Below are 14,837 nucleotides of genomic sequence, written 5' to 3' on the forward strand. Positions count from 1 at the left end.
TATACTCAGATTCAGTGCTTGACCTTGCTACCACAACTTGTTTCCTCGAGGACCAGGACACGATATCATTTCCCACAAAAGTACAATAGGTTGCTACTGATTTTCTATCATCTAGGTTGGAAGCCCAGTTGACATCCGAGTAGGCAGAAATATGGAGATTCAGGCTTGGTTGAAAGTATATTCCATAATGTTTGGTGCCACTGATATACCGAAGCACCCTTTTTGCTGCTTGCCAATGAACATCAGTTGGGGATTGCAGGAACTGACTCAGTTGATTGACAGCATATGTGATGTTGGGCATTGTGTGTGTTAAGTATTGAAGGGCTCCTATGATGCTTCGATATATAAATGGTTCAGACAAAGGTTAGCTAGCCGCTTTATACAATTTACAACCTTGAACTGTTGGTGAGAGAACTTTCACATCAGACATGTTAAACTTTTGCAGTAAATCATCAACATACTTCAACTGATTTATCAGAAGGCCAGATTCCAGATAGTGTACTTGAATTCCCAGAAAGTATCTAAGTTGGCCAAGGTCTTTAAGTGCAAAATGTATGTCCAGTGTTTGTATGAGGTATTCTGTAAGTTTTTTGTTGTTACCTGTGACTATAACATCGTTTACATAGACAAGAAGATAGATTACCGAGCCTTCCTTGTGGTAGATGAAGAGAGAAGTGTCGGATCTTGACTGATAGATTACCGAGCCTTTCTTATGATAGTTTTGTCTTGCATCTGGGTGATCGTTCTACACAATGGGGCCTGAATGATCGTGTTTTCTGTCGTTTGAGCGATCGTACTAAACGATGGAGGTTGAACGATCATATTGCCTGGCATCTGGGCGATCATTCTCTGCGATTGTCCTGTCTTAGTGATCGTTGTGTCTTTTATAGAACTTGTCGTCTGGGCGATCAGACTAAACGATGGTTGTTTAGCGATCGTTGGTCCAGTCGTCTGGACTATCATGGTGCACGATTGATTTGCAAATGGAAACTCTTGTTCATCAAACTTCACATGTCTGCTTGTATAGATCCTGCCAGACAGACTGAGGCATCTGTACCCTTTATGGAGTGAGTTGGGACCAATTTACACACATTTCTTCTATTGTAATTGGAATTTTTTACTGTGATAAGGTCGTAGATACGGGTAGCAGGCACACCCGAAGGTCCTGAGATTAAGAAAATCAAGGTTAGACCCAAACAAGATAGTAGCGGGTGATTTACCTTGTAAGATCGAGGTAGGCATGCCATTAATGAGATAGGAAGCAGTAGAGAATGCCTCCCACCAAAAGCTTAAAGGCATGGATGCCTGTGTAAGCAGCGTGAGCCCTGTTTCTATAATGTGTTGATGCTTGCGCTCAGCCCTGCCATTTTGTGTTGAGGTATTCAGACAGGACTTCCTAGTTAAAATTCCTTTAGTCTGATATAGGTGGTGTATTTTGTCATATTCTTTCCCATTATCTAACTGTAATTTCTTTATGACGGTGTTGAATTGAGTTTGTATTAGTTGTAGGAAGTATTGAAAAGCTGCCAGTGTTCCACTTTTCTGTTTCAAAGGATATAGCCACACATATTTGCTGTGATCGTCTAAGAAGGAAATATAATATCGATATCCATTAGTAGATTCAATAGGAGCAGACCCCCATACATCAGTATGTATTAATTCAAGTATGTTAGAAGCTTGAGACTGAGAATTTGGAAATGGTCAGGCAGATAACTTTCCCAATTGACAAGAATGACAAAACTGATTTCCTTCATTTGATTTAACAGGGAGTTTACATTCTCTAATCACATATTCTAAAGTTTTGACTGATGGATGTCCTAGTCTCCTATGCCAAACAACTCTTGACTCAACTACAATAATCTTCACTCCTGATAGAATTATAGCAGTTGACTGGTTATTTTTGTACTAAGCTGATCTTTGGTCCTCTGCAGCATCATGTTTCACTCCAGCCTCTCGAAGTTTGTACAGCCCTCGGTCAAGCTCCCCTTTCAGCAATATTCTACCCGTATCCTTGTCCTTAATGACACAACAACCAGTGTGAAATTCAACTACCATGGCATTATCATGTGCTAATTTTGATATACTAATGAGATTATTGGCTATGTTAGGCACACACAAGACATCATGCAAGATAAATTCATTCCTTCCATCAGACAAGCAAGATTGACCAGTGTGAGTTATGTGTAATTGTTCACCATTACCTACAGTTACCAATTTATTACCTTCATATTCGGTTGATTATTGATATTGTTGTAGTCTGGAGTGACATGGTTGGTAGCCCCACTGTCTATGTACCAATTTGGATAAGTTATTGTTTCTGGTGTGGCCATGAAGGGGTTGGAGGGTTGAGCTGCCATGAACAGGGCAGTTGTGTTGTTGTTGGGGCCGACTGACCCTTGGTTTCCTCTGCCTTGTCCAGTCGTCTGTGAGTATTCTTTGTCATATCTATGATAACATACCAGGGCTGAGTGACCATACTTCCCGCACACTTGGTATGTTGGTCTGTTTGAATTATTGTGGCAACCTCTTCCTCGACCTCGACCACCTCATTGTCCATTAAACGGGTTGTGACTGTTGTTACTACCTTTGGAGTTATTTCCCTATTGTCGACCTTCATTAAATGAGGGATTGAAGTATGGTTTACCACCATTTAGATTCATGCTAAATGCTACATTGACAAAGGGTTGTTGTGCAAAAGTACTATGTATTTTGATAGAGTTTTGATGCTCCAATCTTTTTTCATAAGTCAGTAACTCAGATTGCATATCTAGCCATGATATACCTGGTTTACCTTGGATGCCTACTACCACCAGATTGTATTCTTCATCTAGACCGAGAAGGACTTGTGAGATGAGGGTTCTTGTCGACACAGGGCTACTAGTTTGTGCTAGATTGTCGGAATGAAGTTTCATCAGTTTGAGATACCCACTCATCTTTTGGCCTCCTTTCCTTGTCTGTTGAAAGAGTTGTCTCAAGTAATCTTCTTCTGCTCTTGATTGAACTCCGAACAGCTCTTGAATAGCCTGCCACAATTCCTTGGCAGTTTCATATCCCATGAGTTGAACAGCCACATCCAGTGCCATCGAATTGTATAGTCATCCCAGCAAGAGTTGGTCGACCACAAGCCATGCTTCATACTGTGGGTTGAGTGATCATTCCTCTGATGAGCTCACTCTGTCATTGTTGGTCATTTGAGAGCTTGAAGTCGCTTCAGAGATGGTTGGAATGAACATTGATGGGCAGGGTATTTGACCAGAGAGGTGGCCTTCAAGTTTGTAACTCCTGAGGATCAGCAATGCGAGGGTCTTCCACAACATGAAATTCCCTCGTTCAAGCTTTATGGTGGTCAGTTAATTGAGCGGCGGTGTGGTGAACTTAACAGCTCCTACGGAGGTGTTGTTTCCGGTGAAGGTGGTGTCGCCATTTTTGGCTCTGATACCAAGTTAACGATTGAAGAAGGCTGAAAAGTTTGGCTGGGAATCGGAATTATCCTTTGGACTTCCCTTTTCTGTTTTCTTCTATGTATTATTGCCTCAATGATAAAAATGAATACTACAACCTTTCTTTATACAAGTTTTGACCTAATTCTAACAACGGTAATGATACAAAGAGGAATAGGAATATTACAAGTGACACACTATGATTGGAGAGTGGTAAACCAACTTTTAACTACCTTGGTGAGTCACTCCTTCTTCCTCTACCCTGGCCTTTCCTTTTTCATTTCTTATTTATTCCCTAACAAAGTGTATTCAAAATACACCCAAAGTCATTTTTATTTAAATTCTTTTGATAAACAAATTTTAAAAGTTATTTTGAGTGGTTGCCAAACATTTTAATTTTTTTCTTAAAGTGACTTATTTTCAAAATTAATTACTTGAAACGTTAAAAACACTTGAATTCTTAGCTAATTTTTTTTTAAAAAAAATAAGAAAAATAAGAAAAACTAATGTTTATAGTTTGTAGTACTGTACTTGAAATTTTAAAGCACAATGAAATCAATAAATAGGAGTGTTTAGATCATAATTTTCAAAACCTGAATAATTATCAAATATTACATAAACTAAATAATTAAACTCTTTTTTTAATATAACTAAATAATTAAACTTGTATCGTAAACCATACATTCATCACGAAAGTGTGAATATCTTCCCCAAAATTACGGGGCACGTCATACATTCATTAATAAAGTGAATATCCTTTTTGGTTTTCAAAAAAAAAATCTGGGATCTAATTTCTTTTTGGTCCTTAAATTTCAAATGTTATATATTTAGTCCTTAAGTTTTGAGTTTAGTTTTGAATTAGTCCAAAGGTTTCAAAATGTTACAATTTTACTACTAACATTTGAGTTTTATTTAAATTTGGTCCCTAAGTCTCAAGATTTACATTTTTAATCTCAATTTTCACTAAATACTCATTTTCATCTTCAATATTAATATATGTTAATAAATTTAAAATAATTAAATGAATTATAATCAATTAAATTTCACTATTTTTCACTACTTTTAAAATTAATTTTAAATTTTAAATTTTATTTCATAATTATTTTAAATTAATTAATAGACATTGATGTCAATGTTTGAAAGTGAGAATTTAATAGAAAATTGAGATTAAAAATATAAAATATTGAAATGTAATTCAAATAAAACTCAAATGTTAAGAATAAAATTGCAACAATTTGAAACTTAGGGATTTAATTGAAACCAAATTCAATGTTTAGAAACAAAATGTATAACATTTTGAAATATAATGACCAAATTAAAATTAGTCAAAAGGGTTTTTTAAAAATTGATTACTATACTTGTATAAATGAAGTAATCTAGTTTTCAAAAATAAATAAATAAATAAATAAATATAGTTCTAAAATATATACATATATATATATATATATAAACAAATAATTGAAGTGTTCTCCGATAAAACAATATAATAATAATAAAAAATAAAGAGAAATTATTTTAAATAAAAAAATGACTGAAAATATTTTCAAATATGATAAAATATTTTTTTTTGTCATTTTTACTATATTTATAAATAAGTGGGTCATTTTGCTATATATGAAAAGACCCCAATAAAAAATAAGTACTCTCGCTCTTTCTCTTCTTCTTTTCTTTTCTTTTCTTTTTTCTTTTTTCTTTTCTTTTTTTTTTTTTTTTTTTTTTTTTTGTGATCAATGAATATTTATAGTACTTGCTAGTATGAAAGACTACGTATGTTCATTATTTGCTATAAAATAAACATTTAAAATTTATACGAGACATGAAATAAAATATGTTAAAATGTCATTTCGGTCATCTTCGTACTTTGAGTTTATTTCATTTTATTCTAACTATTTTCAATTGTCCAATTTTAATTAACGTACTCTCAATCTTAAATTTAGTCACTACCCATTCCAACCAACCTTAAATTTAACTTTTCTAAGTAAACATTTCTCAGAATTATTTAGGATGTATTCGGAATATATTTTCAAGTATTTAATTTAATAAATAAGTCATTTTAGAAGAAAAAAAGTGAAATGTTTGGCAACGATTCAAAATAACTTTTCGAGTGTGTTTTAATCAATTTTTATCAAAAGCGTTTAAATAAAAATAAGTTTTTTGAAAAAACATTTTTTTCCGCAAGTCAATTCAAACGGTCTTTAAATAATAATAATAATTTTTAAGGAAAAAATATATACATTATGTGTGTATTTTCATAATTTACTAAGAATTGTTGATATACTAATTTTTCTAGGAAAAATCAACAATAAATTAGTGGTTTATATACTGCAAATAACAAAAGAATATACGTAATAGAGAAATGTAGTACTACACTTACCAAAAATTGCATACATCCTTAACATTAAATTACCAGTACCACTACTAATACCTAGCTCGGCTTCTAGTATATATATAATGAAGAAGAACAAGAAATTAAAGAGCTATCAAATTATTAGACATAATTGCATCGATCCATGGACGGTGGTCTCCAAGCTAGACATCAAAGACTCTGGTTCACATGGTACAATGAAATTATAGTTTCATTAACAAAAAGAGAAATTTAAAACAATGTCATGAACATAGATTTAGACTTTTAGTTGAAACAATTTCGACCTATAAGTAAATTCTAGAAAATATTATCACACATATATAGGTGTATTTGCGTGCATGTATGTATGTATTAATTTTATGTCTAAATATGTATGGTGTTTTTTCTACTACAATTTTTTTTTATCCATTTTCTAGCACAACTTCTATATTATTATTTATTTTGTGTGTATATATTTTGATAATATGAAAAGTGTGGAAATTAAACCTCAAACCTCGAGAACGATAGTATATGTTTGATGTTAGTTGTTGTAAATAAATATTGATAGTGCAACTTATGTTTTCTAATCTAGATTAAGTTAAAATGTTTATGCTATGTGATACCAACATTAATTTAGTGCTATAGTTTTGTTCCAAAAAGATTTTTAACAGTTTCAAATAAAATAATATTAAACTTTGTGTATAATTAAAGTGGTAGGTTCAAATCTTCAAAATGTTACTAAAATTTGACTGAAAAAACTTATCATAGGTAGAGTCTATTACGTTTTGATATTTATTCTCTCTAATAATTGTCTGGTTCTTTACATGTTTGCCAAAAGCAAAAGAAAACTATATCACCAATAACCTAAAGAAAAACATTATTAGTAATTTATTTACTATTTAGGATGCTCTTGTGGATAGTTGCTCCTGTAAGATCTCCCATAAATACACAAAATTTGACCGGATTTGTCATTTTAATATAGGCAATCAAATGCGGTAAAAGGTCTAGAGAGAGTAGTCTGATATGTTGTTATTTATCATATTTTGGAAAGAACGTAATTATCGTGTCCATGGTACTACTGTGCACCCTTGTTAGATAATTTGTATTGTCCTAAGTGATTTGAGACTTTAACGAAGGGGATTCATGTAGGCTCTTTTTTTTTTTTTTTTTTTTTTTTTTTTTTTTTTTTTTTTTTTTTTTTTTTTTGACGAATTTAGTTGTGAGATCTTATTTTTTCTTGATTACAATTCAATACGATTTAACCGGGAAAAAAAAAAGTCAATTTAATTTGGTTTCCAATTTTATGAAAACAGAAAGAAGAATCTAAAGTAAAACAATTAATTGGATTTGTTTAAAATATGTAGTTAATTTTGTACCATACAACTGCCATATTTATTGAACCTTTGGACTGGCTGCAGAGTATGGGTTATTTTCACTACCAAGATGGTGTTTATGATTTGTGGTTGCCGGCCACTCGGAATGCTACCCAATATTAATTGTCCACATATTTCCACCGTTCTTTTAATTTTTAAATTGAAATTGTTGACTATATATTTTAGCTCACGTTAGAGTGAGAATTGAACTCTTTTTTTTTTAATAAAAAAAATATATTTCTCAACCTCTTAATTACTAATGCATCAATATGTTAATTGAGTTATACTCCCTTTGACTGAATAGGTATATTTTAACTATTTAACATATTTAGACGTGGTACTTATTTGATGTAGAAAAATCATAAACATTTAAGGAAAATTTTCTATTTGATCTATTTGATCTCTAAGTTTCTAATTGTTACATCTTTTAATTTTTATGTTTGAAGATTGATTTCAATTTAGTTCATATATTTCAAAATGTTAAAATTTTATATTTGAGTTTTATTTCAATTTGATTCATAAGTTTCAAGATTTACCATTTTAACCTTGATTTTTTCCTTAAATACCCACTTTCCGTGTTTAATAGTAATGTCTATTAATTAATTCAATAAAGAAATTGTGAGAAAACAATTACATATTTCAAGAAAAACCTCCAAATAAACAACCCCTAAGAGAGATAAATACTATAGTAAAGAAATTGTGAGAAAATAATTACTAAATTTCAAAAGTAGAAAATTTAAAAACGTCAGTGTTATCCAACGGGCTATTATTTCTAGGGGTGAGCATCAATCGATCAGAGCCGATTTTCCAACCAAACCGACTATGATCAATTTAGTAAATGTTCAAACCGACCTTGACCGTCGAGGAGTAAAAGTCTATCGGTCGGTTTGATCATTTTATTTTTTAATTTTTTTAAAAAAATTGACCATTTGAAAATTTTCCAAATCAACAACTCGACCGATTCGATCAGTTGGCTCAATTTTTAAGTCTATCATGCTCACTCCTTATTGTTTCAAGTTTGAAATAGCATCTTGTTATTTTTTTTATTTAAGGAAAAAAAAAAAAAAAGAAGAAGAAGAAATAGCATAAAAAACGGAAAGTGAAACGATATCGTTTTCAAAAAACCAATTTCATTGGTTACATTACACCTGGCAAATATCTCTAAGACAACTTTGCTATACACATCATATTACAAGTGTTTGGACAAAAGGGGAAAGTTATCCTTATCCAGAATATGAATAAACTGGATCTAATTGATCCAACAACTAATAGCAAACTGAGAAGACTATTTACCCACAAGATAACAATAACTTTCCACCAATCTTCCATTCTATTGCCTGTTTGAAGTTCTTTTTTCAGTGGTAGAATGAAAAATGTGTTACTATTAAGCCATTCTTGCCAGCACGGTTGCTTTGTAAACTCTCCAAAATTCAAGTCTTCTGTCAAACAGCACAGGCTATTCAAGATTCATATTCAATCAACACATTTTGAGTCATGACCAGGCATTTTCTATTTGTCGACGTCTGCAAGCTGAAACATTTGCAGTCATTGTTAATTTTAACGCTCAAAAATTCAAAAGTTGAAGAAAAATATGGATTTGTATGTATTGCCAACATGAGTATAACATATGAGGCATTGTACCTGGTTGATTAAAGAAGGTGAGGCTGCAAAACTTTTTTTCAGTGCTCGAGCCAGTAGTTCCTCAGCTGAGCAATATGTAGAAGTATTTCATCCCGACCTTGATGGGTGACACTGCTAGTCATAATCCACGGTGGAGTCGTTTGAAAAAAACCACTTATCAGTTCCTGAAAGTCGCTCACATTTTCTTCTGGTCTTTTTCCACCATTCTTTTTCTTCTTCCGTTTGTCGCATTTCGTGAATATAATCGTCATTGGAATCTACAGGAATCATTCCAAGTCAAATTTTCTCGAGAACCAAGGGATCAATTGAAGAAAAAGCTAAATTTCTACTGTACATTATTGGTGGACCGGTGGTGCCTGTGTTTAACACAGGAGGATATGTTTATAATAAAAACAAGGGACACCTGTGACCTGTCAATGGGAAGTGAATTCTTCAAAAATCATGATACACTATTTTTAAGAAGAGAAATGGTGGTACTCAATCAAAAGAGCAAATTCCAAAAGGAAAAGGACTCAATCAGTCGAAAAAGACTCTTCAATCAGACTTAGGATATCAATGGAGAAGCATGGGACAACAAAAGGATCTTCGGGCTTTTCCTCTTTTAGCATATCAAAGGGAGTCGCCTTATTAATCGGAAGACTACATACTTGCCATAAGATGCATGTCGTGACTAGGCACATTGTTATTAAAAAGAATGGGGATGTTTGTCTCGGCTGGTTCGTGCATGATACCACAGAACGTAGTGCAAGTCCTTAGAAAGTGATTTCCTTTGGAGAAAGGCCAGTTGAGCACTGAGCTGCATTTTGCTTTTAAGCTTGGCAATGGGAAAAAAAATAAACTGAAACTTCAGCGACCGTTCTGAAAGGTGGTAAATCTTTAGATTTCTTCACAGGGCTCTTTACTCCTACTATGATGACGAAGAGCAATATTATACTTTGGATGATTTTCATACTAAATGGAACTTGGGCTTTGGAACAAATCTCAATTATGCACACTTATCAATTTTTGTTTTCAAAAGACGAGGAATCTTTAGCTTCAAACTGCTTTAACATAAATGGAATCGGCCATCCCATGGAAAAGGCCTTGTCTTGGTAGGAGGTCTGTAGCATCGCATACTTCAAACCTCTTGCAAGAAGCTGAGTGTCTTTATTGTTTAAGGATTGTCCTCTCTTTTTTGATCTATACAAATTGGAAGAGCGTCTGAAATTCTTCACCACCTTGAATCTCTACTCCTTTTGTTCCAGAATTTGGCGTAGGGATTTCTCTTATGCTTTTGTAGCAGCTCTTGTTTTTGTTATTTTTTGTGGTCCTCTATACTTCCATCTTTTTAAAAGAAATGAACATTTAAAAAACAAAAGATGTGCAATTTAGATATTTCCTTCTATATGACTCTTACAAACAAAGAGAATATTACCTGATTCTGACCCAACCAACTAGCATAGTCAAGATCAATTGGTTTGGCAGGAATGCTTGCATCTATCAGAAGGAAAACTGAAACCAACGTGGACCGGTTCAGAAAATAGTCCTTGGTAAACTTGTTCCAATCAGTACGGAGTTCCTGTGGTGCAGCTGCATACCTAAAAAGGAGGAAGATACCAATGTCATTGACATTTATTCATGTAGGAGTATATGGAAAAAAGGTCGAAGAGTGAACTCAAATCTCATTGCAGTTCAAATCACTTAAAATCGAGTTTAAAAGTTGGAAAAAGGATCTTTTGACAGACATCAACACAACATGAAATTGAGGCATACCCATATCCAGGCAAATCGACCAAGTACCAACTATCATTAATTCGAAAATGGTTTATGCACTGTGTCTTTCCTGCAAGAAATCACAAAAATGTTTATATCCATGTACAAAATTCTGATAGAACAATTGGGTGAGACTGTCTGAGATCAAACAGTACAAAGGGGTTCAGATATTCAAGAGGTCTAAAACTCACATAAACAATGTTTACATGCTTAACTCCCCTCCCCCACTTTATTTTTTTCCCCCTTTAATATTGCACACACTTCGGCTATTCTCATGGACAACCACCTGAATCTTTCCACCAACAACTATAATGCAAGTAAACCCTCTGACATCTAATTGACTTGCTCATTCCTTTTCCTGTCTTTTTTCTCTCATGTGCTGGCAAGTAGCGAAGCTATAAATTTTCACAAGATGAAGCCCAATTTTACATTCCATCTTTTCTTTTTATATAGATATAGATAATCTTTCTCTTTTAACAATTTAGGAAGGAAAATCAGAAAAAAGCTTCAACATCTAAAAGTTTATCTATGAATATTTGAATCTAAGACGGACTAAAGGAGCATTATCCCCCTTCCTTCCTTCTTTGCTCTGCACCTAAACTTACATGCGTAAATTGGATGTGGGTTTAACATGCCTATCAGATTCTCATGGGGGAAAATGATAATTCAAAACAACAGAGCCTTGATGAATAAAGACAGAAAATGAAGAGAGATTTAAGTAATCCAGCAGATATCATAAAAGGTCAAAATTGATGACATTACAGCACCATAGATGTAAATGTTATAGAATCGAGCAAGGCACAAGACATATAGAATCGTCCTGACATACAAAGCTTTGTTTAATGGATCTATTAGGTCATGAGCTCTCGAGTTATTTGTTCTGTTCAAGCTATATTGTACAATTATCTTCTATTTCCTTGTACAGCCCTCTGATTCTTTTATCCATATTCATCTTGAACACAGTTTGAAATTACACAAAACACATCACAAGAGCTAGAGAGTTCCCATGGACGATGAAACCACACCATTTTTTTTCCCTTTCCAATGCAGTGACCACAACATTTGAACACAACCCAATTAATCAATATGAACTTGGGCCAGAACAAACCACTCACCTGGTTTCTTGGAGGTCAGAGCGAGCTTCTTCCGCCGAACGAGCGAGTTCAACAGAGACGATTTCCCCACATTCGAGCGCCCAACAAGAGCAAATTCGGGAAGCCCATCGGAAGGGCAGTCCTCAGTTCTCACACTACTCTTCACAAAATCCGCCTGAGAAACCTGCGCATCTCTCGCGTACCGACCCAATACAATGTTCGACCCCTTCAAGATTCTTGCCCCCACGGCCCCGCTGCCGCCGGAGATATCAGTTTCCGGCGGCACAAAAAGCTTGTCAGGGGATACGGGAAGCTGGGTTTCTTCCGGATACTCTGGAAAATCGGTGATCGGAATTGGTTCGGCGGCCGTGAGAGTGGATTTGGGGACGGGGAGTGAAGCCGAGGTGAGAATGGGGGCTGCTGTTGCGGTGATAATGGGTTTGTTGGTCCTTGCAAATACGCTAAAATTGCGATGGATTGGTGAAGTAAAAAGAAAAGTGTTGATTCTAGAGAGCTGAGAGAGAACCATCTCTGTGTCTTTGAGCACTTGCTCGGCTCTCTGTGGGGGTTTCTGAAGATGGAAAAGCGGTGGGTTCTGGTCGGACCATATGCTGTGCTAGTTGATAAAGAGTACGACTTGTCGTACGAGATGCCGAGAGAATGCGACTTGTCGGTCATTCTAACCAAAAAGTTTAATTTTCTCTTGAAGATGAAAAAGTTCAGAGGATAAAAATATATGGTTGTTGAATTTGTGTTCTTTGGGTGATCGAGCTCTAAAAATTCTATAATGTATGTTGAAGCTTCATTTGATGACACGATGAAAATATAGAAATTTATGTAAAATAAATGAAAAACTACATTTTAGTCCTCATTTGGAATAATGTGAGTTTGAATAGTATATGAATTTTAAGAATGCAACTTTTTAGTCTTTATATTTATAAAAATAAACCTATTCAATCTTTAAAATTTTAAAATATATATTTTTAGTTTCTTGATTTTTAAAAATAGGTTTAAGAAGTCTTTAAAATAATTATATACTATTATTTTAAATAATTATATGACATCTTAAATTAGAAGAATAACTTTTAAAAATCACATCCTCTCTAAAATTGTTTTTCTAATTTTATATGTCATATAATTATTTTAAGAAATTCAAACCAAAAAAAAAATTTATGGACCTTTTAAACTTGTTTTTAAAAATTCGGGACTACAAAGATACATTTTGAAAACTCATGGGCCAAATGGGTCTATTCTTATAAATATGAGGATTAAAAATATATATTTTTAAAATTCAATAACCAAATAGGCATATTCTTCAAAATTTAGGGATTAAAAATATATATTTTTAAAACTCAAGGACCAAACAAGCATATAACATATACGTGTGTGAATTTATGCGAATAACGGCTCAAACAAGAAAAATTCCTCCCATTCTTCACTTTTGTTAGTTCTCATGGCTAAATTAAACAAAATTAAAGTTGTTGAAAAATTATATACTCTCTACAGTGTCAGAGAAGATGTTTAATGTGTTGGTATTAATAGCGACTAAGAATTATATTTTGAAAACAACTTACCATAAATAGTTGATTGACGACTTTAGTTCAAATAAAGTTTAGAGGACGACGCTTTTTAAACAAAATATTTGGTGATATTTTCTTAGTTATATATATTTGCAAGAAACAATCCTATAATACAACTAAAAGTATTTTTGGATTCATCTTGAAAACGGTCACACATCCCATCTCATTTTATACACAAAACTCTGAAAAAAAAAAAAGACTCACTTCAAAGGTGATGAACCAAAGTTATGATTTCACCCACTTTCATTTGTATTGAAAAAATAAAAATTATCGAAATGTGTATAACTCAACTAATATAAAAATTTATATTATCAATTTTAAAATTAAAAGTTCACCATTCCTGACCACGTATCATACAAAAAAAAAGAAAAAAAAAATATTTAATATGAGGTAAAAAATGAAAATTGAAACAAATTATTAACATTAAAACATACACAAAATATTTTGTTGGGCTAAACTTTGAGCCGAGTGCCTTGTCAACTACACCATTAGAACGGCTGAATCCTAATTGAGATTTCTATATAAAAGGTCTAAAGAATAGACACATATTCCGTTAATGTCTTGAACATTTCATTTAAAAAAAAAAAAAAAAACTTATTGGCCTCCTTATTTTTACAAATATCAGTGCTATCTATCTACAATTTAGTCGTCACCTACGTTATATATATATATATATATCTCCCGTGCATATATTCTCTCCCCATAATTCACCATCATTTCTTTCTCATCTCTCTCTTTTCTCCTTCTCCCTCCACCTCTTTTCTCCTCCTGACGGTGTGAGTTGCAGACGACAGTGTGGGGCGAATTACATGAGACGACATAAATGACTTGGAATGAATCGATGGCGCGAACGGCATGAGACGAATAGATGGTGACAGGTTGAGCAGATTCAGTTGACGATGACGGGACAAGTAGATCCAATCGACGACACAAGGAGAGAGATTCGTGGTGGCCATGGCTGAAGAACAAGAGATGAAGATGGAGGGTTATGTATTATAAATCCCATATGAAGATTAACTTTATTTTTTCATATATTTTATATATACTATGATACATATGTATATTTTTTAGCTTTTGTATGAAATTCGATATATACTATGATGTATGTATTCGTTTATTTGATATAAACGAGCATTTTTTTTATTTAAACTTATTGTTTATGATATATATACTGTGGTGTAAATAAAATTTATGGAGATTTATATACTGTGGTATATTTCATATATTGGTTTATACTGTGATTTATGTAAAATATCGAGTCAATCTCTAAGTTATGAACTTGTAATTTCATATATTGGTTAGAATATTTTCAAATACCTAACAAAATGTTATAAGGTATATTTAAAATAATCTTGAAAACGTCAAAATGTTTAAGGTAAATTTAAAATAACCATTAATCCGAAAAAAATTAATAAATCGATACATGAAAACCAACTAAATAGAAAATAAAGTTTCATTAAATACATTTGTTTCCAAATTAGAAAATAAAAAAAATTACAATAAATACATTTTCTTTCTCCCATTAATAAATGAGTAAATTTATATTAAATATATTTTTTCTCTTTTATAATAAATATATTTTCTCTCCATCGTTAAAGTAACTTCGAAAATAA

The 14,837-nt window shown here is 32.9% G+C and overlaps 2 protein-coding genes across 2 annotated transcripts; both read right to left on the minus strand.

Moving 5' to 3' along the window:
- Positions 1 to 2,600: 2,600 nt before the first annotated feature.
- Positions 2,601 to 3,083, minus strand: LOC120084860. The gene has a single exon (XM_039040672.1). It carries the CDS (start codon positions 3,081 to 3,083, stop codon positions 2,601 to 2,603), a length of 483 nt encoding a protein of 160 aa, XP_038896600.1.
- Positions 3,084 to 8,257: 5,174 nt separating this feature from the next.
- On the minus strand, positions 8,258 to 12,258 carry LOC120087184 (GTP-binding protein At2g22870). The gene is made up of 5 exons (XM_039044089.1): positions 11,666 to 12,258; positions 10,551 to 10,620; positions 10,213 to 10,375; positions 8,799 to 9,055; positions 8,258 to 8,687 (listed from the first exon to the last, which is right to left on the minus strand). Exons 1-4 carry the CDS (start codon positions 12,171 to 12,173, stop codon positions 8,837 to 8,839), a joined length of 960 nt encoding a protein of 319 aa, XP_038900017.1. The 5' UTR covers positions 12,174 to 12,258; the 3' UTR covers positions 8,258 to 8,687; positions 8,799 to 8,836.
- Positions 12,259 to 14,837: the final 2,579 nt, after the last annotated feature.

The sequence above is a fragment of the Benincasa hispida genome, chromosome 9 (genome assembly GCF_009727055.1).
Source record: "Benincasa hispida cultivar B227 chromosome 9, ASM972705v1, whole genome shotgun sequence".
In the NCBI taxonomy this organism is placed as follows: domain Eukaryota; kingdom Viridiplantae; phylum Streptophyta; class Magnoliopsida; order Cucurbitales; family Cucurbitaceae; genus Benincasa; species Benincasa hispida.

Bases quoted from the DNA above. Each gene is read 5' to 3' on its own strand.
- LOC120084860 (XM_039040672.1), bottom strand. From the start codon at position 3,083: ATGGCACTGGATGTGGCTGTTCAACTCATGGGATATGAAACTGCCAAG.
- LOC120087184 (XM_039044089.1), bottom strand. From the start codon at position 12,173: ATGGTTCTCTCTCAGCTCTCTAGAATCAACACTTTTCTTTTTACTTCA. The intron at 10,376-10,550 runs GTATGCCTCAAT...CCTCCTTTTTAG, and splicing joins GTCGATTTGCCTGGATATGG to GTATGCAGCTGCACCACAGG. The intron at 9,056-10,212 runs GTAATATTCTCT...TGATTCCTGTAG, and splicing joins GTTGGTTGGGTCAGAATCAG to ATTCCAATGACGATTATATT.